At 38.4% G+C, this 25863-nt stretch overlaps 1 protein-coding gene across 3 annotated transcripts in view; it reads right to left on the bottom strand.

Moving 5' to 3' along the window:
• SPPL2A (signal peptide peptidase like 2A) overlaps positions 1 to 24236 on the bottom strand; it is a 29138-nt gene extending 4902 nt beyond the window's left edge. Inside the window, exons 1-16 of one of the 3 annotated variants that reach the window (XM_035335563.1) lie at positions 23994 to 24236; positions 20297 to 20416; positions 18932 to 19114; positions 18053 to 18142; positions 14792 to 14925; positions 12402 to 12553; positions 9346 to 9442; positions 8981 to 9082; positions 8200 to 8281; positions 7818 to 7892; positions 7034 to 7090; positions 6823 to 6876; positions 6327 to 6426; positions 5385 to 5462; positions 4903 to 5063; positions 2303 to 2336 (exon numbers count right to left, since the gene is read on the bottom strand). In XM_035335563.1, coding sequence (XP_035191454.1) covers positions 2303 to 2336; positions 4903 to 5063; positions 5385 to 5462; positions 6327 to 6426; positions 6823 to 6876; positions 7034 to 7090; positions 7818 to 7892; positions 8200 to 8281; positions 8981 to 9082; positions 9346 to 9442; positions 12402 to 12553; positions 14792 to 14925; positions 18053 to 18142; positions 18932 to 19114; positions 20297 to 20416; positions 23994 to 24047 — 1573 coding nt within the window. In that variant the 5' untranslated portion in view covers positions 24048 to 24236. The remainder of the gene's footprint in view (positions 1 to 2302; positions 2337 to 4902; positions 5064 to 5384; positions 5463 to 6326; positions 6427 to 6822; positions 6877 to 7033; positions 7091 to 7817; positions 7893 to 8199; positions 8282 to 8980; positions 9083 to 9345; positions 9443 to 12401; positions 12554 to 14791; positions 14926 to 18052; positions 18143 to 18931; positions 19115 to 20296; positions 20417 to 23993) is intronic. The other 2 variants (XM_035335565.1, XM_035335564.1) reach the window with 2 other exon arrangements.
• Between the last annotated feature and the right edge of the window lie 1627 nt (positions 24237 to 25863).

The following is a 25863-nucleotide window of genomic DNA, read 5'->3' as shown; positions in this document are numbered from 1 at the left end:
TCAACATGTAGACCTGCCCTAAGTAGCTTCTTCCATAGGAGTATCCCAGTTGTAGGTTCTCTCAGGACAACTACATCCTCAAAAACTCTGCAGAATGCAGAAGAGGCAGGAATCGTTATGACAACCAGCATCAAGATGAAGGCACAGTGCTAAAATCCTGGACAAAGTTGTCATCTCAAGCCTTGGAAGAACCAACTGAATCAGACAGAAGATTGTCTGTTGTAGAGAGCTGACAAACATTTTTTAAGTGGAAGAAATTCATCAGCTTTTTTCCCATATCTGAATTCCTGACAGTTTTGTGTTTTTTTTTGTGTGTGGTAGGTAGTGTTAAGACAGATAAAACATAACTCTGGAACTAAAATATATCCTAACATGGTGAACTATTAAAAAAAAATGCTACACATATGCACACAGCCAAACTAGAAATGGTAATCCCAACTTCTATCTGTAAAAGAGTATGTAATACTTACGTACACACTTGTAAACAAGATTAACTCTGATGATGTTGCACTCACATAATTCTTAAAACCTTCTAACTTTGATTAACGTGCAAGTATCTCAAAAACATGGCTTAAACTTACAGTACTAAATAGCAGATTCTTGCTAACATGCCGATGACAAACTTGTTGATTTATTATTTCATGAAAAGGTAATAAATTCCTAAACTCTTCCAAACGACAACTTCTAAAAAAAAGCCACAAGACAATTTGTACATCTAGAAGACTTCAGAGTTCTACTACTCTGCTAGATCTTTCATGACGTTACTAAAGTGATTTCATAGATTATACTGAGATTTTAAAAATACTGTTTTTTATAAATTGATAACTGGGAAGTAAGTATCAAACATTAGTATATCATAAAGACATACATGAGGAATATAAGCCATCTAGAAAACCTAGAAAAATCTTTACTATACACTTCACAGCAGCAATACTGCCCACTTGGTGGTAGGGAAGTAGGTATGTTCTTCTCCTACAAAATCCCTTTCTTTCAGTGCATTGTTAAGATATTTTCCTATGCAGTGACTCTTTACAACTCAAGACTACTTCATAAAAAAGCCACACATGGCAGAACTAGAATTTAAGACTGTATCATTATGCAAAAAGAGAAATGCTCTCAAATAAGAATTATGGGCTCTCAGAGCTATCTTAGGGAGTAAAGTGTTTCCCAAATATATAAAGTAGAAACTAGAAAAATGATTTTAATGATCCTATGCAAGAATTTGAGTGCACACAGAAGGACAGAAGACTTAAGTTATAAAAATACAGTCTGGCTATCTGATTTTAATTTGCATTCTACTCTTCTCATGTGCTAGCCTCCTCTTGTGTTTGTATCTATTATTTCTTGATTACTAAATATTTTCTAATTTAAAATACTATTTATTAGAAGAGAAGAAAAAAGCTAAAGAGAAAAGTACTTTTTAGTTCAGAATTTAAGATACAGTCAGCCAGAGTTCACTACCTCAAATTTTCTTCAGTGCATACAGCAGACAGCTTCTGCTTTAGAAATACAATACTGTAATTCAAGTTATGTTTCGATTCGTAAACTCTGCAAGAAGTTTAAAATTAAAAGACTGTATTGCTCTCTACATGCTGTGCATGAGACAATGAAAATACGTATTGTATCAGTGTTAGCAGTCATGAGCTATAGCCTATTAAGGTTCTTTCTTGCTTTCTCACTGCTGTCTAGAAACCGTGCAGCAGCAAGACCACATAAGCTGGTCTGAATCCTTGCTCCTTACCCCACTGCAAGAACTCCATACAGTAAGGGATAAATTATACTGTTCAGCAGTAAGATCATAGACTATAGAGGTAGCTAATAAAGACGAATTAAAATGCTTAACATTATAACAGACAGAGGACAAAAAATTGTTTAGCTCTAAGCAGGTTTTCATATCAATGCAGTGGCACAGAAGAATTAGCGGGGGAACTTCCATATAGCTAACAAAAGCACAACCACCATCAATTCTAAATAGTTGAAGATACTCCTAGGGACTTGGGAAATTAAGAGAGAAAACAAAGCCTACATTCAATCTTAGGAATCACGGCTCCATAGGTACCTTATGTTAAGTTTTCTGTAATCCCTTGAAAGGAAGAAACAACTAAGGGTAACTGCAGTTTTACTTTCACAGCTTGTCTTCACTGCTACCCTTTTCTTATGAATTACTCAGAAAAATGAAAAAGAAAACAGACAAAAAGAAGAATGAAAGGAAGAAGCAGAGGGGAAAAAGCAAAAAAAAAAAAAAAAAAAACAAAAAACAAAAGATTATTAAAATTGCATTAAAAGAAGGCTATAATCACACCTTGTAGCAAAGGCGTCCTGGTGGAGTCCAACACCTAAATAAAATTCATTCCATTATTAAAATCATATACAACCAAAAAAGAAATCAAAAATCAGAAAACGCAAATAAAGAAAGCTAACTAATGAATTACAAGCAAATAGCAGTGTTTATGAAGTTTAGTCATTTGATACCTTGCATATCCTGCTGTACCCTTATCTTAGGGATGTTTTGCCCTAACAAGTCTGCAAGGTTTCTCTATTCCCATGAGGATGAGGCAAATCTCTACAGATGTCTGGTCACCCCTTGTCAATGGAGAACGTCTATCTAGTCCAGTCCAAACTACCATTGTTTCAGCAGGCAAAAGTTAGCAAAAGATAGTCTTCTGTTGCCTTTCTATAACTTTTCTCCTCACAATGAGCGTGGAAAACTGAAGATTTGGACATTAAGGTTGTGTTGCTTTTTGTTGTTGTTGTTCGTGTCAATACGGGCAGTTCAAAATGCAGCCTTACGTTGGAACATATGAGAAAAGATCATCACTACAGCATTTTGAGAGTGCAATTTGAGTAACATTCTCAAGAAAAGAAAACAAAAATATAGAAAAGCTCATCAGAAGGTTTTACTAAAACTCCTATTTTTCTGTAAGTCATACAAAGGTGTCCAATCACAGACAAGTCTAACTCAGGGGTGGTGTAGAGGGGGTGGAAATCAACATAATAAATTGTGCCAGGAATGTGATCATCTGACCTCAAAACAAGCTCAAATTCAGAACAGTTTTAATCCTTCAAGAAACCAATTGAAAGGACAAAATAAGTACTATGGCAACATAATTCTCCCAAGTATGAGTTTTACTATGAGAAGTGCAAGAAATTTTTGTTGCTTAAGAGACTTGCCAGGTTTACTTAGGCCAATCTTAGTCAGAACTCGTGAGGAAAATAAATAGTGAAGCTTTTTTCCTCCAACACTCCCAGAGTTACTGAACTTTGATACGTAACAATTTATTTCAGAATAGCAGTCACTGATTTATATACAAATGCATGCTAAACCAAAATAATTCTGACCTACAGAGAAACACATCTATTTGCTTCTATGAAAGGAGAAGACTTCTTTTTGTTGACAAAGAAACAGGGTATTAGTTAAAGATCTTCCCCCAAGCAATCTGAGACTTAGACTTCAGCTTAAGGAGGTGCAGAGTATCAGTTACATCAACAAAAGGCAATGTTTAATTTGTAACGCTTTAGGAGCTGCAGGAGTGCAGTTTTACATTTACAGCAATCACCACCATCTGGCTTCCACTGTTTACCGCAACTTTGCAATCCAGAAGCTGAATAAAAGCAAAAGCTGCTCCTTTTCACCATCAATTTTGACAACAAACCCTATCCATTCTCTGAGCTGAGTTCAACACAACCTAGATACAGGCAATAATTTCTAAACTCAGTATTGGACTTCAGGTCTCTAATAATAAATATAGAGTAACGTTGAAGTTTGCCTGTCTTACAATAAATGCTAGCTCACAGGTGCTAACTCATACAGCTACCACAGCTATGGCAAGATCAGGAGGAAGGTACTCATGTCAACAGGTGGAGGCAGATGGCTGGTGGGATTTTAAGTACTACAGCTCCTGAGTAGTGCTTTAGATGACCAAAGGGGAACTGCAGAATACCTGAATATGGTATGTGCACGCTAGGATAGGAAACAGTTATATTAGCACCCAATATCTTTTTGCTGAATGCTCCATATCATCCTGACAATGTAAGACACCAGTGATGCACAGAAACTAGTCTCTAAAATCATAGTCCATCACTAACTTTTGAACTGACTCGTAATACAAGACTACTACTGCAGACTGGAATCACATCTCAATTCAGATGTTATATACCACATAAAGATGATAAATAAGCACTGTTAAAACACACACAAAACACATTTAAAAGAAAAAAAAATCAGAAGAAATGGCCTTCTTCCATGATTACTGAACCAGATATTTCAGGTTCCTTCAGCTTCATTTTGCCACATCAACTACTAGACTAAGAAGGGCATCGAAGCTGGTGAGGGGTCTGGAGAACAAGTCTTACAAGGAGCAGGTGAGGGAGCTGGGGTTGTTCGGTCTGGAGAAGAGGAGGCTCAGGGGTGACCTTGTCTGACTCTACAGGTACCTTAAAGGAGGCTGTAGCGAGGTGGGGGTTGGTCTATTCTCCCACGTGCCTGGTGACAGGAAGAGGGGGAATGGACTAAAGTTGCGCCAGGGGAGATTTAGGTTGTATATTAGGAAGAACTTTATGGAAAGGGTTGTTAGGCATTGGAATGGGCTGCCCAGGGAAGCAGTTGAGTCACCATCCCTGGAGGTCTTTAAAAGACGTTTAGATGTAGAGCTTAGTGATACGGTTTAGTGGAGGACTTGTTAGTCTTAGGTCAGAGGTTGGATTAGGTGATCTTGGAGGTCTCTTCCAACCTAGATGATTCTGTGATTTTCTAAGAGTCAAGACTTTCTGATTATTCTTTCTCAAAGACTAATCAACATTAAAACTAGAGGATAAAATGGATTGCTGGTATTACCAAGTACTTACAGAAGCACATACAGATATTAATTACCAACAATAAAATATTCAGGACATCCAACCTACCTGATAACTGCTTCCTTTCCAAAACTTCTTCATCTCTTTGCGTCTCCAAGCAACAAGAGAGCTAGTAATGAGTGTACATGGAACAAGATAAAGAAGGGCAGGTTGTCCCATCTTCATTAATGCCAGAACAATGAAAGTCAGCACCATACCAACGGCATAAGCTATAAAACACGATCAAGAGCAAGTATATTTTTAAATGAAATCAATATTGTAGTAAGCCAGAAAAACTTTAATTAGTATGTGCCTTGCTGATCTAACTGAAGTAAGAAGGGACAATAGGTTGCTATGTATTTGCAAGCTTTCTCAAAGCAACTGACTACCATAAAGAACACTCACTTGAAGTATGAGCAGGCACATTAAGAAGATTATAAAGAGATTCTTGATAACACTGAACATTTACCTGGAGAAAACTATCTAGTTCTGCCATTATAAAAAAAAAATGGGATGAAGATTAAAATCACAGAAAAAAAATCACGATTTACCTATTGTACAGGAAATGTAGTATACAGAAGAAGAACTTGTTTGAACATCAAATCTTCGACAATAGGCAACCAGAAGCCCTTGAACAAAGAAAATAAACGGTTTAATGAAACGTGTAGCCATGAATTCTTTTCTACCCAGTCCTCCAAATCAAAGCAGCATAAAAAGAAATTATACTAAGACTTCCCATTACTGTGCATTATCTTCTCAATTCTTTTCTGGAAAGCCAAGAAACAGTTTCAGAAATCCTACAGTAAGTACTGAAAATCAAAACCACAATGCAAATATGCTAGCAAGGGTGGTAGTAGAAGGTTCTGTTTGTTTAAGCAAGCTAAGAATTTTGTGCTACTTTCAATTTTGAAGGTAATAATGCAGAAGAGTAACACCTAGTTTTAATACTTCTCATCAATAGGATTGTAACAGTCAGTAATTTTGCCTCAGTAGAGATCACAAGAAAAGGGAGAGCAGTCTTGTCACGACATGGAGCTTTGTGCTTAAGTAATTTGCCCAACACTCCAAGTTCAGGCATGGCAAAATTCAGCTCTTCTAAAGGTAGAAAATTTTGACAAAACATTTTCCATGATCTCGCCTCTGATTTTGTAGTCTATGATGCAAATATGCTATGAGTCACAAAATACTTGCTTTCTGTGAGATTTCAATAAGATTTCATTAATACTGACAACTGGATTTATCCGTAGGACTTGTATTTTCACAAAACACAACACTAAAGAAATGCAAAACAAAGTTCATCGCTTAAGTAGACTGTAACACACCAAGCTTTCTTATACTCTGGCTTTATTGTATTCCACACTAAGAAATCAACACAAACTGTTGCATTTGATTTAGTAAATGCTTTGCAGAATAATCCCTCTTACAAGTGAGTTGAGAATCAAAACCAAAAAATATTTAATCATAAGTTACAATTGCCAAAGACATCTGCTCACCTGGGACAATAATGTCTCCAAAACCCAACAATGAAAATGGCATGTCACACAATGTCGCTGCAGAGTATTCAAGTCTAGGCACTCTAATAACCACAGGTAACTGTAAAACAGTATTTCACAAGCCCACATAAATCTAATTTAAAGCATCCTGGTGTTTTGGATTTTTTTTAAATGAATAAACAGTTTAAGTATCATTAATTTATCGTAACTCATGACTTCAAAATAGGTAGAACCTAAAGTAAAAACCAGAAACCATCACAGAGAGTGGATAAAGCTTAAGGCAATATGTAAATTAATTTCAGATTTAAAAATAATATGAACACGCCAAATGTTGTCTTAAGTTATTTTTAACCATACAATGAGGATTATTATCCTAACTATACAGTATTGATATCCAGGCCCTGAAGAGAAATTTGGATAGTCAGATTTTCCCCAAAAGAATAGTCTTTTCAGAGGGAATGATTTAAAAATCCAGTATCTGAAATACAATCCTTACTTTCTCATGGGGAGCTGAGCGTTCAGTAGGGACTTCCACCAAGTTTCCATCATTCTAGGATCAAACCCAAGTCAACAGGTATTTAATACTTAAAAGAAAATAGCAAAAGCTGGCTATATTTTGTGAGAAAGTTATGCTGAAAAGCAGGCTATGAATTAGCTACAAAATGTCAGTATTGGTACGTTGCACACATTAAAACAACTATTCAAACCTTTTCACTGTTTCCAAAGGGACCAGCTGCAACTTCAACCATTATACTTGCCCCATTCTGAAATTAAGTATATTTTTCTAAAGTTAGTGGTTTAATATATCAAAACATTCGTACTACATTTACAAAAATTTCTTGCACCTCATCTTACAATTCAGGACTAGAAAAATCCCAAATGTCAAAAGGAATACATTAATATAATAGTGTTATATAGTATTGTTTTACGTTTAAAAGATGTAGTCCAGTCTAAAATGACTAACAAAAACAAAGCACACATGCACAAAAAAAAAAAACACCAACACAAACCCACCAGGTGTAGTTGGGCATTTAGATAAAAGTGTGTCAGCTTTTTCTGACATGAGGTTTCTGCTTCCAAGTAGAAGAAAGTATGTTTGCATATAGTTCATACTACACTGCAAATCAGCACTGCAAGAAAGTACTAGAAAGTGTTCCATAAAAGGATGTCGAAAGCAAAAGGAGGAAGAAAACTGGGGAACAGTCATTTCTCGTCATCACCCTGTCACACAACTGGGGACAGGATATTTCTGGCTATAAGACTGCTGGAGACTTGGTCACTTAACAAAATTTATCACACTTATGCAAGCATTACGACCTATGGTCCATACAAGACAGAAATTTAGACCACTGTTGTCTTGAACAGGAAAAAAGAAAAAGAAGTCAGCATTTCTGCATTGAGAATACTGGAAAAACACTCATCTGTTTGACAAAAATGCTGCCACAATAACCAGACATCATTTTGATTTTCAAGAGAAATTAATGGACGTACCTTTGTGATAAATGGTGTTATGAAGACAAAAAAAACATCGTATAGAAGGAGAAGGCCTAGGAGTATCACACAGGACTGGAGAGGAGAGAGAGAAAAAAAAAAGCCACAGATTTTCAAAGATTGCATAATTAGATTCTGGTACCCTTACAGTATCACCACATTAAAGAATAAAGAAAGAATCAGAAAGAAAAAAAAAAAAATCCACACCACACCGATGTTTTTACTCCAGCATAACATTAGAACATTTTTAAATAACTATCATAATTAAAATTTGTGCGAATTTATTGTTTTCCAACACTTCTTGAGAATTAAAGACTTACTTCCTGAGGCTAAACTTATACATTCGGCATTAAAATACTTTAAAATATGCAATTTACAGTACCTTAAAGTTAGGCATTTTCAGTGTTTTAATGAAGTTTAGGCAGAAAGCAACTCCCAAAATATCTTGCAAAATCCAAGCCCACCTAAAAATAAGAACACACTTTTACACATTGTCCAAATTACTTCTGGTATTTAAGTATAATGATTTTTCTTTTAGATTTTTCTGTAGGTAGCAAAATTGCAAAAGGGAATCGAAAACAAGGTGTGTGTTTTTTTTTGTTTTTTTTTGTAAGTATTGCTACCAAAACCACAAAAAGACTAGTTTCAAGATCGACAATTTTCACTAGCCTCTGATCATAAATCAGTAACTATTCTTTTTCAGTGTGACACAGAGAAAATGAGTACAGCAGAGACTACAGCAGAGTCTTGCCATTCCCTTGTATGGCTACTCACTTGCTCAACGTGTGTTGTTGACTGGAAGCCCTGCTTACCATGTGGCTCATGATGCTTCTTAGGATTTTACTCTAATATTTATTTAGGGTTTCATGCTTATATTATAATTTCTGCACTTTTTTCCACTACAGTGATTGTTAGTAATCAAATTAGTTCTTCCTCATCTTCAAAATTTTTTGCAGCTCCAAATTACCACACAGTTCATTTGTATAGCTTTGTTCTCTATTATTACCATACTTATTAAGCTTCATAAATACTTATGACTTTTTTTTTTTTTAAATAGGCACTGGAGTTTAGAAGGATGCCATGTGCCAGAAAGTTACGAGATGAGAAGGGTTTTTGAGGACGTTTATTCATATTACCCTTTTGAGTTAGAATATATCACTTACCTATCTTCGTTTCGAAATACTGCCCAAACAACAGCTGCTGCTATGCAAAACGCAGCGAGAAAGATAAGCCTCACTTCAATATTTTTGTTGCAACATGTAATCCTAAAAGAAAAATAATTAAATTAAAAAGAAAGTCTAAAACAGCCAAATATATACATGTGCTGTCATAAGTCCTTAAGCTGACAAGGTGTTCTCATCCGGAGACCCCCCTCTCCTGCCCCTTTGTTTCATCAGGACTCAAGTGGGTGGCATTATTCTTCCAACTGCAGACTTTATCAATCTACACTCATGTTTTCACACTACCTCTAGTAGTGACAAGAAAACACCCAAAAGAAACCTTGTAAGAACTGAAAGGTGTCCAATACCTGCACTGTCCAAATGGTATTTCTCCGATTAGTGCAGCAAGACAGTTGTACAGGCTCGTTGCAGATGCCAAACAGAAGACTGATATTATAACATACACTAGATAAAAAGAATGGGTGGTAGGAGTCAGTGACAGAATACAACGGGAGCAAATACAGCAAACAGGTATCAAACACAAGGATGTACATATGATATAAACTGTTTCCAGCTATAGTACTACTTGGTACGCTGTCATTGGAGACTCCAGTCACAGATTACTGCATAGTGCTAGATTCTGAAACGTCTCTTTCATGAGAAGAGTTCTCTTCAAGACGTGAGCTTTGAAATTTCTTATTTTTTTAAAAAAGCACTCTTTTTCCTTTCTTTAAGGGGAAAGGTGACATCTGATACTGCATTCACATACTTTTCTTTGTTTATGCCTAAAACTGAAGTGCTCTTTTACAATTGCCAGCTTTCTCAATTACTGATAATACTCCTCAGTTCAAATTTTCTCTGTAGTCATCTTGTCTGCTAATGTATAAAAATTTCAGCAACCTCTAGTTCTGACTGATGATTTAAGTAGCATTTTAAGATACTATACACCCTACCTACCCCTTCCAAAATTTCTGTTTAGGTAGGAACCACCTGCTTGGGAAGAGACTTTATACTTTGTGTTCCAACTTCGGATATACTGTGTATTCTAAGCATCCTGCAATACAGGTGGACAATAAAAACAGTTGTTTACATGCTTTTTGGTTTAGTTTTATTGTAACAACGGTGGCTAGAAATTGACTCCAACACCTATACCGAATTTACTGAAAAGCAGGCAAGACAGGTGTACAGGTTTTGGCTGGCAGAGAGTTAATTTTCTCCATAACATCTCATACAGTGCTATGTTTTGGATTGGTGACCAAGGCAGCATTGATAACACACCACTGCCCACCTGCAAATAGGCTGAGGGCGTACAGGAAGTCCCCAGGACATTTGGAGTAATATTGTCTGTCTTTCCAAATAACCATTACACATGATGAAGCCCTGCTTTCCTGGAAGTAGCCAAACACCTGCCCTTCCGATGGGAAGTGATATTCCAATTCCTCATTTTGCTTTGCTTGTGCACACAGCTTTTGCTTTACCTATTAAGGTGTCCCCATCTCAACCCATGAGTTTTCTCACTTTTGCCCTTCTGATTCTCTCCCCCACACCACCGCAGCTTTTTGCGGGTACCCCTCTGGTACTTCAGTTACAGAATTGAGCCACAGGTTGTGAAGTAAATTTAAATTTACTGCTTCAAGCAAATGCATTTAGCACCTTTAGTAAGGCAACAAAAAAATGCACAATTGTGTCACTAGTGGTGTTCTGCCTTAAAGACCATGATTATGGAATATCTGTAGCAAAAGTTTATCCATACTTGGGTTGTACATTCAGGATAGTTCTGCTGTAGTACTGCAAGGTGTTAATGCACTATGCCATTGTGATTTCTTTAAAGATCATACCCTTTTAATACTTTTTCTTTTGTGAAATTATAAAAGGTTGAGTACATTTGTAAGTGAACCCAAGATAGCAACAGAACCAATAAAAGTGAGAAAACCTGAGGGAGTGAGTGTCTGGATTTTTAAAAAACTATTTGCTTTTCCTCCACACCCCCTGGTTTACTATGAGTAGTACCTTCAGATTTTGAGTTTTATGTTAACACAGAACTGCTCAGAATTCATTCCAGCTGCCAGAAAGGCATCATACCAGCAACAACAAAATAAAAACAAGAAAACAGCCCAAACCTTAAGTTGTTATTTAAGTTCAGACATAAAATATGCAAGGAACCCTAGAAATCTACAAACATCTGGGATTTAGTCTACACAGAGAAGCTGGCAGCAAGAGAAGTTTTCTAGCTTTACTGACTACTCCATGTTATCTCCAAGTATTGATATTAGGACTCACATTCACACACTATAGTAGTAACAACTATGTAGTGGGGTTTTATCGTTGCTTGGTTTTAATTAAACACAGAATTTTCACTAGGACAGCTTATCATACCATGGGAACAGCTTGTGTCTGCTTCCAAGTGCAGACTAAGGCTTCTTCACAAAGTCTGTTACATATTTGCTTTGAACCCTTCACATTTCTTCCCGTCCCCAACTAATTTATTATTCCTTTCCATTTCCCCTCCTTTAAGAGGCCTCATTCTTCACTCCAGTCCTCTCTCCCTTTCTCCTTTAATAGACCTTTTTCATCAATTCTTCCTAAAATACACCTGAAACTAGGAGTAAACAGGAATTTTTTAAGCTAAACCTTTTAATCAAATTAAAAGATTCATCAGTCTTTTATTGTGACAAGTTTAGCCAAGGTAGCTATGCCCATAGAATTAACACAACCAAATGTAAACAAAATCAGAAGTCAGCATAGTGGAATTTCCTCTGCAGAAGAAGGAGGGTAAGCTGGTAACAAATTATTGGAAAGAGTGAATTTAGGAAGCTTTCAGAATAAAAGACACATCGTCCACACTAGTAAGTGCGATTTAAAACAGTACATGCTTTCTGGTTGCATAATTTGAGGGCAGGAGGAAAAAAAAAAAACCAACAGTTTGGACTATGTTTTACTGGAATTGCATCATTCAAGAAATTGCCTTATTGCTAGTACGCCTCAGTTTATTCCATTATGGGAATGCCATTTAGCTTGATACTTCAATAAGGCCACTGCAATCACAAACTCAAGGTCAATGTTGCAATACCCAAAAAAATCTTTTACTCTAAAGACTATTAAAGTGTCATTGTCATCCTCCCAAAAACATCCGCATATATACTTTTGTTTGTGGGTTTTGTTTTTTTTTCTTGGCAGTCACCAGTCACCTCTCCTCTACATTACTTCACTCAGAATAGGCACCATCCAGGCAGACTCTAAGGCACTAGAAGAAAGCTTCTTCCTTCTTTTTTAATTAGCAGCTACATCTTTTCAACCCTCTACTCATAGATGTTCAATACAATTAACAAAGTTATATTAATTTTAGTATAGAAATCTAGTTTTTCATACTTAGTTAAAATCATGCAGAAAAATACGTCAAATGAGATTATCTTTTCTTTCTTACCTAGCCACTTGTAGAAGAAATAAAGTAAGACCAGCATTACACAACAGATGACGACAAATAAGATAACAGTTAGAGGAGTGAAAGTAACATTTTCTTCCTTTTTCCGTCTTGTTTCTCTCTCCCCAGGACTTGCTGTTGCTTTCAAATTCTCACTGTATTAGGAAAATGACACACTTACTTCAGATGAGAGATTATGGAAAACTTCTACTATCGTAAGAATTTTTTATTACAAATAATTTTGACCAACAGCTTTTAGGTCTAACTCTTATTATTATTATCAGAATTCAAGCTTTTCAGAAAAAAAATGTATGCTTTTTGTTTGAGTTTCTCTCCACTTTTTTGATGGAGATGTGCACTTCTAGCTTAGCATAGATCACAAGGAAAAGATTCTTAACTGCCGTCCTTTCCAACAGTACAGGGATTGCCAACTTTAATGAGAATTCCAAATCAAAATCCTGATCGGCGTGAGGAAAAGCTGTCCAATATAAAAACTCTTAACCTCCTTTTCAGGATGCGTGCACTCAGCTTTATTAGCACATCACCTCTGCCTACAAAGTATCTTGTGCTAAATGTAGTCAATCTCTGTGAAAAATTAAAATCCATGTGTTTAAAACCTCAATTATATAACACTAAGCATCTGCAAAAACACCTCATGTTAGCAGAATGAAACTAGCTAATGACTAATTCTTTTACCTTTATACCCCGTAATTACAGAGTAAATGAACGTGTGTGTGTGTTAAACGAGACATTTTACATGTTCACCGGAAGTAAGATTTCTGTACTTACATACTCCATATTTATACCACACCATGCAAAATCAGGAGCCACGTTATGTTTTACTCTGTTCTTTGAGCAGACAGCCCTACTACTCTTTAGTACGGGCGCTAGTGAAACTTGCCCATCAGATAGCGTGTTCCTGACAAACCCCAGGGCTTACCTACAAAATGCTGAATTCAGCACTGAAACAACTACCTTCAAAAGAAAAAAAGCCCATAGGAGCAAGACACTTTGTTAGATGAATCACCTTCTCAGAGAACATGCTTTGAATAAGCAGCTTAAAAAAAACTCACCCTAGACTTATGAAAGTGCACTTCTAACAAATTTAATGTAATTACATGTAGGATTTTTTTCCCCAATATGGGAGACAGCATCACATTTTGTTATTTTAGCATTCAATGCAGCCACACCCTGAAGCACTGTAGGGTAAAAAAGAAGCATAATCACATCTAACCTTTAAAAAAGAATCCCCCCCTTCAATTTCTTTAATCTCTAAAAAATAAAGAACACTTAATATTTGCATAACAACTAGTGGGAAAGAGGAAGACACAGTTATCACATACAATCCACTCCCTGCTGTTGTGGGGAACAAAGCACTACAACAGAGAACGGGAGATTTAGGTAGTAAAGCACACTGACTGGCCCATTGTGTGCACAGACGTCCAAGAAATGCTGCAGAATAATACCATGCTCTGAAAGACCACCTATAACCAGTTCAACCCCAGACTAAAACCAGTTCTGTGAACCTAGTGTGCTTCACTTCACTAAACAAAGCTGCACACTCTCCCAACACTGTGCAGAAACCTCTCTTACCAGCTTGTTTCCTTGAATTTGCCACAAGCTATACCACACACACCCTTATGTCTCGTTTCCCCTGCCTAGTCCCAGAGCTGCTACTGCCCCAGCTCTGCTGCCTGATAACACACACAGCTGAGGCAGATAAGCCTGACTGGACTTTGGCTGGAGCCACCCAGACACAACCCAGCTGTACTCCTCAGTGCTGACAGTGACAGGGCTGTGGCACACAGACATCCTCAAGGGTGCTGCTCAGCCAGCTGGGACAAGGCACTTGTACAGGTCCCCAGTGCAGACAGCATATACAGTTGTACCTCCTAGATCACTGGATTTTAAAGGTGTCACTAAAATGCATGATATTTTGTCACGGATATTGTAATATTCCAATGTCACAACGTTAACTCTCACTCATCCTGCCAAGAGCTGCATTATCACTCAGGGACTTTTACAACCTACTGCTTAGGGTTCCCTGAAGACCTACTGAGAGATACAGCAGAGGAAAACACCATGAAAGTAGAAAGGGAAGTGTACATTATGTTATGTTTTCTTGCATGCCAGTCAAACTGGTCTTCAGACTCTTCTCATCCAGAAATACTGTTATCAAAGACTCATTATTTTAAGCAGAAAACCCTAAGCAGTTTAGATCACAACAGTTTTGTTATTTTTTAAAAGTTATACAGATGATAAAGAAGCTTAAGCATCTAATTGCACCTCAATCTTATACTTCTAAAAAAAAATCATGTCTTACTAATCATAACTAGAGATTTCACAACACTTGTAGTCTGCATAATATAAGCATTTCTGTTGTGCAGACTTACAGTTCTGCTACTCCACTCCAGTAGCCTCCTAGTGCCACAGTGAACACAGCAATTAGAAAGATGACAACCATACTGCAATCAAACTCTGGCAAAGGTGGTGAATATAGAGTCACATTAATGTCATTTCCGAGAGTCTGAAAAAGAACATACAAATTACTTCATAAAGACAAGAAATTATACTGCTTATTTTCCAACAAGGTACACAACATGATTTCCTGCTCTTAACCCTAGACAATGGCAACAAGGAAATTTTCAACTTACTGCATAACATATCCCATATTCTTGTCTTGGTCATTGTAAAGAAATGTCTACCATGCCACCTTCCCGGATAATCAGGTTAGAAAGCAGCCTTATTACTACTGCTGTGGTAGATACGGATACTGCAAGGCAAAATGGTACTTCTTTGCAATCTTTCAATGCTTTTGAGAAGTTGTACCTACCCCTAACCCAAACACTTTTTATCCCACAAATATACCATGTGCTACCAAAGACTCAGGTTCTGTAGGAGAGCGTATCTGGAGTCAATTACCTTGAAATACAGACTCACAGGTCCACTGAGATGAACAGAGGTCTGCCTCTAGCTATTGAGGCCACAAAACTCACAGTGCAGATAAAGGCAAGATGCTTCAGACAGGACACAGTAAAAACTCATGGCGGCAGAAAGATTTTAAAATAATAACTTTTCACAAACACAACTTGAGATGAATTCAAAAATAAATTAAAGCAATTTCACATAACTTAAATGCTTCAATGCAACTGAAAGGTGAGATTTAAACAAAGAAAGGATGAAAATTTGACAGAAAATGAGAAAGGTTAGCTGTTGTTGAAGTCAAGGCACCTAACACTGCAGTGAAAACAGACTTCAGAGACGTGGTAGAAGAACAGATTTGTTAACAGCCTGCATGTGGGATAAAAAAAAGAAGAGATGAACACGTCGGGCAAGTCTGGCTACAGGAAGATCAAATTGGCAGTGGTGAGACTGAATAGGAAGCTGAGTAGTGTAGTGCAATACATGGGCCATATGTGAAGACAGCAGATTCGTTTCAGCATCTGAATTACCTAATTACAGAATTAACCTTACTGCAGCCTAAAGAAGTCATTCATTTGCCCCAAGTTATGGCAGTTCAGATAATCACATTTTTAGAAAACATGAAAGAAAATTTAAGTGCTGGTGAAACACTACCATTGTATATAACAGTAGATAAAGGCAAAACAAACAAACAACAAATTACAGTATCCTGTATGTGGAAAACAAAAGGAAAAGAAAAATCAATGGCTTATACGTTTTTAGTATTCAACTCCAATACATCTAATCCCAGTTTTTCCTTTCAATTCCATGAATCTAATAAAGCAAAATTCACATTAGAATCAAGAACGATTATCTCATTGTGTTCCGCTCTTCACTGAAAGCTTCTGAAATCTTCCGAAATCTCAGCTGCTACCACAGAGAGCACTGCAATCAAATACAGCCCATCAGGTAACAGCTCAGCAAGAGAGCAGCTCACTTCCTAGAAGGCCTCTAATGCTTGTCAAGTTTCCTCATAAACTCAATTCAAACAGTGAAAGCTAACAGAAATTAATTCTAAGAAACAGTACAAAGAATGCTTACACCAACTAGCTCCCCTCAGACTGTGCTGTCTCTCTCTTCTAATTAAAAAGAGAGAATTGGAAAGCCATAAACAGCCTTAAAATGTAATATACAGCTGTACTAGGAAGAATACTATGGCTGCCAGCTTCTAAGCAGCACATATCATTCCTAACAGCTACTGTCAGTGGCATAACAAAACCACGGCAAAAAAAAATACATCAGAACTAGGAAATGATCACTTGTAGGCAAGGCTTTGTCTCTTACTACTCTTATGAAGACAGTGTCTTTAAGACAATAATGATTTTTCCCCCTCAATTCAACAGCTGGCATACCGGTCTACTAGCAAAGTTATTTGGTGAATTACTGTAGCTGCACAGAGCGATTCTGTGTGACACCACTCTAAACCACACTAGCCAATCAAACGATACAGAGAAGTTTTAGAACAAATCGGAGATCTAACCTTGCCCTAATTGCCCCCCAAGTTAGCAGGGCATATATAAAAATCACTCAGCTAAGCACACAAAGCTTGTTTTCTTGAATGGACAAGTTTCAAGAAAGAGGACAACCTAAACCAAAACACAGTATTCATCAGTGATTATGGCAGACTGAGGAGTGTTACCACAAACCTTCAAGTCACATCAATGCTCTACAAGAACCGAACTTTAATGGAAAAATAAAAAAGGAGAAAACAACCAAAGTCCCAGATATCTCGGGACAGTTTCAGTTCACATACTTACCTAAGCCAACTTCCCACGGCAGCTCTGAAGGTTAAGAGCAGAAATGGTGAAACAAGCTTGCAAATTCAATCCAAGGAGCTAAGACTACACAGGTTACTGCTAGCCTCTGCTATTCATAGAAAAACATGTGCTGTGCAACTCCTGCCTAGCAAAGCTATTTAACACTAAATACACAAACAAAACAACAAAAAAGCAAACCACCACCACCAAAAAATCCACACCCAAGAAAACATAGTTTTCTTTAAAACTCTCTGCAACATTCTGTATCCTAATATTAAACATCAAGGAAAAGAAACTAAAAGAAAAAACAAACCACAACAAAACCCCCTGCATGTAGAGTGTAGGAGATACCACAACTACCAGATTTTAAAAAGACATAAACTTGGCATCTCATCATGAACTCATCAGCAGAAAACCAAACTATACCACCTAACGTGTGTATAACAGATGCTGTCATGCCATAGAAACAGAGCCTATGATTTTTATAAAAACAAAAATAAAAATACAATATCCTCAAGATCCAACCTGATAAGGTACCGCTTGCTTGCAAAATATCATGCTGTTTGATACAAGTTCAACTGTTCTAGTTTCTGTGCAAAAGGAATAGACCTCTCAGCCTACGGCTCTTGACATTTGCCAAGCACCGGCAATTTTACACAAGTCTACTGGAAGGGTGCTTATCTTGTTTAGGATGAAGATTTCTAAGATTACCCTCCCACCATTATTGTTTCCCATTCTTAGTGTTCTAATTAAACATTCTCTCAAATTGACTTGAAGAAGGAAGTCTTTCCATGATTTAATACCATCCCCTTCTGTGAATCTGTATCTATGCACATTCAAATCAGGAAGACATTCATATTTTATATGAAATTTTATTTATTTGATGAAAAATCTAAGTCTGTACAAACCATAACATGCTGCAATTGTATTACTTACCAGCTGCATATCCACAATGTCATTGTATCTTATAAGAGCAACTGGTAGAGTCACATTTTCAAAATCAGTCTTGTTATCTGAAGGAGGAGCCTAGAAGAGAAAGTATCAGTGGTAAGTATATTGAGCCCAAACAGGTGCAGATTATCCTTTACATTTCAGTGAATTTGCAGGAAGAAAAATTGAGCTAGTTCATCACCTTATCTTAAGGGTTAATGAAGGCAGATGTGGTGGTAACATCACCTGTTTTGACCTAAGTACATCTGGATTCATGAAGGTCCTGTGCTTTTACAGTATTATAAAGAATAAATAAACTTGTTTTTTAAACTTGTTTTAGAAGCATAGGAAATAACTTCACGATTATCACGCAAATTCTGAAATTGCAAATATTTGTATTTATATTTTACAGATGTAACAGAGAACAAAAAAAGCAGAAGTATCTGTAGTATCTCCATACCTTCATTACTTCCAGCTTTGGATGAAATAGTTTACTTTTGTCATGTGTTTAAAACAAAGTATTATCTAAGATGATGAGGAGTTCAGAGTTTGCTGAAAATTATGGTATGATAATGACAATCATTTGCATTCATAAGCATGATTAAAGATAGAAGCAACGGTATAAAAATTCAATTCAGCTGTGGATACTTTTAGATGATGCAACAGCATTGCACAGAGCTAATTCAGAATGACCCCTCTGGTCCCTTGAAGAGCAGTAGCACTGGCACTGCACTTGGTGGGGAAGGTTGCCTCATGCTGGAATCCCACACATTCCTGTAGTCTTCTGCTTCTGGGACTACCGAGCTATCTCTGCACAGCAATGACTTGGACCTAATAGATAAGATGTTATTTCACTACAAAAGAAAATCATAGGTTGTAACTTACCAGCCTAGCTTTACTGGCAATCAACAGCATTTTAGCACCTGATCTTTGAGCAATTCTTGCTTTCTCCAGAAAAGTGCAGTTTCCTCTCATCACTACAACTGCTTTGTCCTTCATTAAGCCAGAAGGAACTTCAGAAGAACTGCAGAGTACTGTAGAAGTCAGGTTTTCCAGAGTCGTGAAAGTCTGCAAAGAGAAGAGGAGCAGAAAGTATGAAAGAAGGAAATCTGATAATGCAAACTTATCTCTAAGACTCTCCCTAATTGGAGGTTTGCCAGAAAGGGGCATAACAGAATAATGGATTCAGAAATATAAAATCAGGGCAGCAATTTCTAAAGCCGACAATACTGAAGGCTGTTTAGAACATCATATAGCTGAAATACCTGGCTGTTCTAAGCACAGTTTCACAGCAGTTGTTGTAGTTCAAACATACAACTCTGGCTGTGTAGGAAAAATCACTGCGTATAGTTCTAGAGAATCCAGCATACAGTTTATGTTATTTCCAGATTTTTCAGGGGAACAACAAACAAACAAACACTCCACTAACTGATATAATGTAACCAGAATTTTGAAGTATAATACTTGTTCAGAAACAATTGTCAAACTTAAAAATGTATTACTTAAAAAAAAAAAAAAAGTTTCAGTTCAAGATTGACAATGATTTTAAACTTGTCAGTTTTCTTTAGTTAGGCATGACATCCCAGTGGACAAAGTAAAACAGCAAAGATTTTACACTGACAAATTATTTTTATTCTGTTTTGCATTGAGTTAACCTGCTAATGAATGACAGAAGGGAAGGAAGAGAAATGAGAAAAATACTGCTGCCTTGATCACTTCCAAACATGAATTATTTCCTGTTTATAGGAAGAATGCCTGAAAAAAAGATTTGCTTCTGCCTCACACCCAAGATCATCTGAAATATCTCCTCTTTCACCGTTTAAGAAAAGTTACAAGACAATTAAATGGGAGAGCAAACTGACAAACTGATATAAGAAATCTTTCACAAGTTTACAACATTTTTATAAACAAATAAAGAAAAATTTTACTCCCAAATCTAAAACTCAGATATATTGTTGACACGCAAAGAAAAAAAAAATAACATATTTAAATCTGGTTTTAAGCACAGACAGAATAGCATATTTATAAACTTTAAAAACTGACTTTTTAAAGTACAGAAACATTCTCTACATGGATCTCTTTCTACTAGTACACAGAGATCTTTCATTCCTGTGGGTAGAGGATGCGAGAGCTAAGTATTCAATAGTACCAATTTAACACAAAAAAAAAGTGAAGTAAGACCAGTTATAGCTGACCCACATTTATCTCCTGTTGTAGTTCTCTTAGAAAATATGACTCTCAACTACTTACAGCATTGTTCAGGCTGTTTGGAAGAGAGATCCAATTAGAATTGTAAACTATGCAGTAATCCTTTGTTACTGGAGGTACACCATTTCCAGAAGCGTGCAGGATTCCCTCATCTGCATTTATCTGAAATAAACCAAGGTGTTCCAAATTAAACAAAGTTTAGACCATGAGTGTACAAGGTCTTCTCCTAAAAAGCTGTTAGGAAAGAGAAAGAGCTTTTAGAAGATATACGTACATTTAACTTACTCGTACAATGACTAATTCCATGAGAGATAGGTAGCTGGGGAGCAGGATGGAAAACTAGTGAGGAGCTAGTCAGATTCAGAACCCTATACTTTCCAAACGAAGTGTATGATTTTATATAGAAAGGCATTAAAACAGGGTATAGAAAAGTGGCTTAAAGGCCTTCCCTGTTTGTAGAATTTAGAATATCCCCTACTAGTAAAGGTATTACATGGCAATACCTAGAATAGTTTCTAATCAAATAATCTTAAGCACAGAGACCAATTACTGTACTTTAAGAAGAATTTGTCTAAAGAAATCCTGGTCTCTCAATGACAGTAATCTGATGAGATTACTCTCAAAGTCCCTCAGGTAACATAATTTCTCGTATTTACTACAAAATACATATACATTTTAAAACCTCTTAATTTTAGTGATTAACATACACTTACAGTATACTACTTATATAATATATATTGCTTTATACTATATATGTAAGTACATAAAAGTAACGTATAGTCCATGAGTTATCCCAGTGTTAATATATTAGTAAAGGCCAGGTTTCTGTGTGGATCAACAAACTGACTGAGGATTAGATGTAGTTACAGATGCATAGTGAAAACAAATAAGCATCATTTGTATCTCAAACAAGCATCACATTAAGAAAAATGCTGGATGATCTCATTTTGACTGTTTTTTCTTGAGAAAGAGACTGACCCTAACATCAGGAAGTATCAATATATTAAAAAAAAAAGAAAGAAAAAAAAAGAAATCCTGTTATAGATTCAAGGTTGGTCTGAAAGAATACTGAGATACTAAACTAAAAGTAGGCATGGCTAGGGGGGGGAAATCCCAAGTATTTGGCAGATGTACAACGCTAATCAATGAATGCTACAGAAGTATTTCTTCTCAGGCTAACATATCAGTATTCTACAGCAAGTGAGACCTACTAAGAAAAGAAAAACATGTGATGATATTGTTTCTGAGGTTATGTCTGCCTGGTTTGAATAGCAAGAAACCGTCTTCAGAGGAATCCATTATATTGGCCATAGTGTTTGAACATCTGCTGGGAGAACTGTGTCAGAGGGCCTGAGTACATTAACTGTTTAACATACAACAGTTCTTCAAATGTCAGCTAAAATAAATTGTTCCATAATTTATGACCAGTACAAAATTATCAAGCTTTCCTCTCAAATGTACTCCCTTGTCAGAATGTATAAATCAATGCCAAATTAAAAGCAAAAAACTTCTAACAGGTGCAAAGCCTCTTAGACATTTCCACCCATTGAAAGCTCTTTCTGTTCCACGAAGGAAAATAGGAATTTTCTGTGCTCCAGAAAATCAAGTGTTAATGCCACACAAGCACAAGTCTGTCTAAAAGAAGTGATTACTTGCTTATTTGATACGCATGTTTTGTTTGGCAAGCTGCCCTGCTCTAGGGATGAATCAGAGAATACAATTCTTGCTCACAAGATGGGGGAGGGAATACCAGAGCATGATGTTTACCCTGGTGCTGCTCTAAAGAGCATTTAGAAGTTAAAAAAATAATAATAGAATGACTCAGGTTGGAAAGGGCCTTAAAGATCATCTAGTTCCAACCCCCCCGCCATGGGCAGGGAGATAAACATGACACGCTACACCTCATTTGGAACATCCCTACCGAAGTCACATTGCATCCTACTGAACTTTTAGTGTTTTACAATTACTTCAGTTTCCTTGTTTCACAATGGATAAGGGCTACACGGCCTGTCCATAGGCTGACTTGTTCGAGCATAAAATGTTTGCACCTGAAATAAAGGCGTAACAGCTGTCTCTAACTAAAGGTGTATCATCAACTTTTACTTTCAAGTTCAGACAATTCTCAATGGCCCCTCGCTTCAAACAGATTTCATCCTGTTTTTGACAGGTGGTTCTCTCATTTCTCTCTTTCCTTTACCACCTTTAAACTGTTCTTGTATAACTCCTTATCTTTCACAGAAAAGAAGCCATCTCATAGTGTCTCTTAATCCTTATTTTTCCTAATACATAATCCTGTCACAGTGGGGGTATAAGCTTAGGCAGGCTGTTCCACTTAGAGTGTAGTGGTAACCCCATCACATAGAACACCTTAAGTTATGGGAACCAGGGGACAGAGTGACCAAGCCAAGCCTGTATTTACAATACCCATCACATTTAGCATCTAGCTAAGACACAAGAAACTCAAATGTGCAGAACAGGAACAAGGTATTTTGTATGTAGCAAGTAACAACATGAACCTCAGAGAAATGTAAAAAGGTAAAAAAAAAAAAAGAGGGACAAACAGCACAAGCACCATCTTGCAGTTCTGCCATTGGCACCGTGACACAAACACTCCTTCCCTGGGGGCACCGTGACCAGGGGAACCAGCGCCTGTGCTCAGACAACAGCAGCGCTCCTTCCCCACACATCAGCGCTATCTCCTCACCTTGTCACTCTTAGGGTGCTGATATTGAGGCTCAAGGAGCTGACCTAACTGCTCACCACTGCTAGAACCGGCCTGTTGAAGTGTTCGTAGAGCAAAAAAAGGCAGGACACAGGGCCTGGAGTTTTACAGGTGGGCAGGAAGAATCCTTTCCTCTGTCAGCAGCAACAAGCCGTTGGGTTAGCATCAGGGAGTAAAGGCACTGTTCAGGAAACCCTAATACAACTGATGAGAGCTGCACAGGGCTCACAAACAGCAAGGGAGCACTTCGCAGGGATGGACACAAACTACTTAGCCCAATGCCATTCTCAAGGTGATTAAAAAAACAAACAAACAAACAAACATTGTGCTCCATGCCTGCTGTTGTGAATATCAAGCCGTGACTGCCTACACAGGGAATTACACTGGATCCTGCCTTACCAAAACAAGCACAAACTATGTTAAAAAAAAAAACAAGCAAACAAACAAACAACAAAAAAAAAACACCTTAGTGGAGCAGTACTGAATGGAGGCATATCCTTTACATGGCTTCATCAGATTATGAAGGTTTCTGGCTTCCCTATTTCCCCTGCCAGAAGGGGAAGGTAAGCAGAAGGGCAGCTCCTGGGCTCCCAGCGCGCCGCACGTCGGGATGTGGGGAAAAGCTGCCAGGATTCCCCATAAAGCAACCAAAACGTCACGTAGGACGACCGAACAACCATAAAACCAGAACACAAGCACACCACAAGCTCTCCCCACCACCCGCAGCGTGACTTAGACACCCCTGCCAAAAAGGGAGCGTAGGGAGCGCTCCTCAGCCGAGCCCCTAACGCCGGGCCGGGGCAGGGGAGCGGCGGGGCACCGACCCGGGCAGGGCCCGGCCGAAGGCAGGCAGCTCGGGAGGGCTGCAACCGCCTCGGCCCGACCCAAAGCGGCCCCGGAGTGCCGTGGGGCCAGGTCCGGAGGCCCCCGCAGCACCGTGCAGAGGAAGGAGGTTGGCAGCGCCCAGCCCGGCCCCGCCGCCTCCCTGAGCTCTCCCGGCCCGGCACAGCCCCTTACCGGCGGCAACAGCAGGCCCCAGAGCGCGGCGCACAGCAGCCCGGCAGCCCTCATCTTCCTCGGCCGCTGCCGGGGCCTCGCAGCGCCGCCGGCTCCCGGAGCGGCTCCACTTCCTCTTCCGTCCCCCGCGGCCGCTGGGGGCTGCAGCCGCCGGCCCGAACGCCGCGGCCCCTCTGCGAGGCCGGCTCGCCCCGGCCTCGGGGCGGCGCTGCCGCTGGAGGCCCGGGGTGGCCGAGGCCTCCCTCAGCCCGGGAGGGCTCGAAGGGGGCTGTGGTGAAGTGTCGGCGCTGCCCGCCCGTTTTGGGTCGTAGCTGGGCGCTCTGCTCTTCTCCGGGCACGCAGCAGCTGGTTTCTGCCTAGCGGCTCCGAGGTGTTGGGCTTTAGTTACCTACCGCTGCCATCATAAACCGAAGGAGACGGTCGGGCTTGCCCCAAGTCTCCAGAGACGAATGCGTTTCACCTCCTTTCAGTCTTTTGGGATGAGCGGGCACAAACACAGAGCCATGGGAGAGCAGTACGAGGAGGAGGGTGGGCTGCAAAGCATGACCCATAACAAATGGTTGAGGGAATGGCACCGTTTGCCCTAAAAGTGTTTTCCAGGCCATGACTGCTAGAAGGACTGTGGTGCACTAGATGTAAGAACCAGCGTGATTTGCAGGAAGGAGGCACGCTGAAGCAGCTCAGTGATTTACCAGCTGAGGAAGTTGTGCAACGTCTTTCACTGAAGGCTTTTAAGAATTGGTTGGGCAGCCCCCTTCCGCCCCTTCCCAAAGGGCATGGGCCTCTCTTGAGCCCAGCACGCATAAGAAAGCAGAACAAAGAAAGGTTATTGGAGAAAGGAGAAGATGTGGCCATGAGAGAGAAGACATGGGGTAAATGAAAAATAAGAGGCAAGGCCTCTAAGAGGAGTGGCGAGCTACAGTCCATCAGTAATAAGTGAAAGCCTCAAGAGGGTAAGCCATTTTTCTTGAGTTAGTCACAAACTAACAGTGGTTATTAGAAGAAGGAAGAAGGAAGTTTTGCCCATATATATTTCCCTCTGTGTGACTTTAAGGACAGAGCCACGTAAAACATCTCCATGGAACACTTCCTACCACATTACAGTTAATTTTCAGTAAGCTGTTCTGTTGGTGTAAACATCAGAATAACATTTACATGCCTGAAAAAAAAAAAAAAAAAAAAAAAAAAAGTATTTTGATTGATAAAGTTACTCTGATAATAACAGGTAAGGTTTTTTGTTTGTTTGTTTGTTTGTTTTTCCAGTGACAATTTGCAATTCATTCGTGTATCAACAGACAAACAGACTTATACATCTTGTAGATTCGCTAAGCAGCAAAAGTTTGACTAACATTTCAATGTGCTTAAACAGTGCAAGATAACGGTACACCATGACACAGCTAACAATTCATATTCCATGCGGAATTGGTATTTAAAAGACAGCTAGTACATTGTCCATCTGTGTATTTCTATATCGGTACTGTTGTCAGAGTAACCGTGACATGTTACACTGTCTGCTACCTCTTCTTCCAAATCTAAGTAGATCTGGATAAGAGATTGATACAGATGAATACAGATTACTTGAATAAATCCTGTAAAGAGCTAAGGGTATGTGCATGATGATGTAATTGAGGCATGGAAGAGGCATTTAATTTGAATTGCAAGTATGTAGCTGCTCACAGGATCAGATTCCTGGTAGTATCAGGACACCCTACCAGATAGTAATCCATCTCATTGTGTTCCCCAGGAAACCACAGCAGCTGAAAATATTCTTATTCTGTTTGCAGCTGAAAATAAATGGGCTGAGTAAAGACCATTTTTTGGGAGAGCAATTTCCTTTAAGTAAATGGAAATCATATTCCCAGTATGTTTG

This window comes from Oxyura jamaicensis, chromosome 10, assembly GCF_011077185.1.
Source record: "Oxyura jamaicensis isolate SHBP4307 breed ruddy duck chromosome 10, BPBGC_Ojam_1.0, whole genome shotgun sequence".
NCBI classification, from domain to species: domain Eukaryota; kingdom Metazoa; phylum Chordata; class Aves; order Anseriformes; family Anatidae; genus Oxyura; species Oxyura jamaicensis.
Note: the sequence above shows the minus strand (reverse complement) of the source record. Positions and strands in the feature narration are given on the sequence as shown.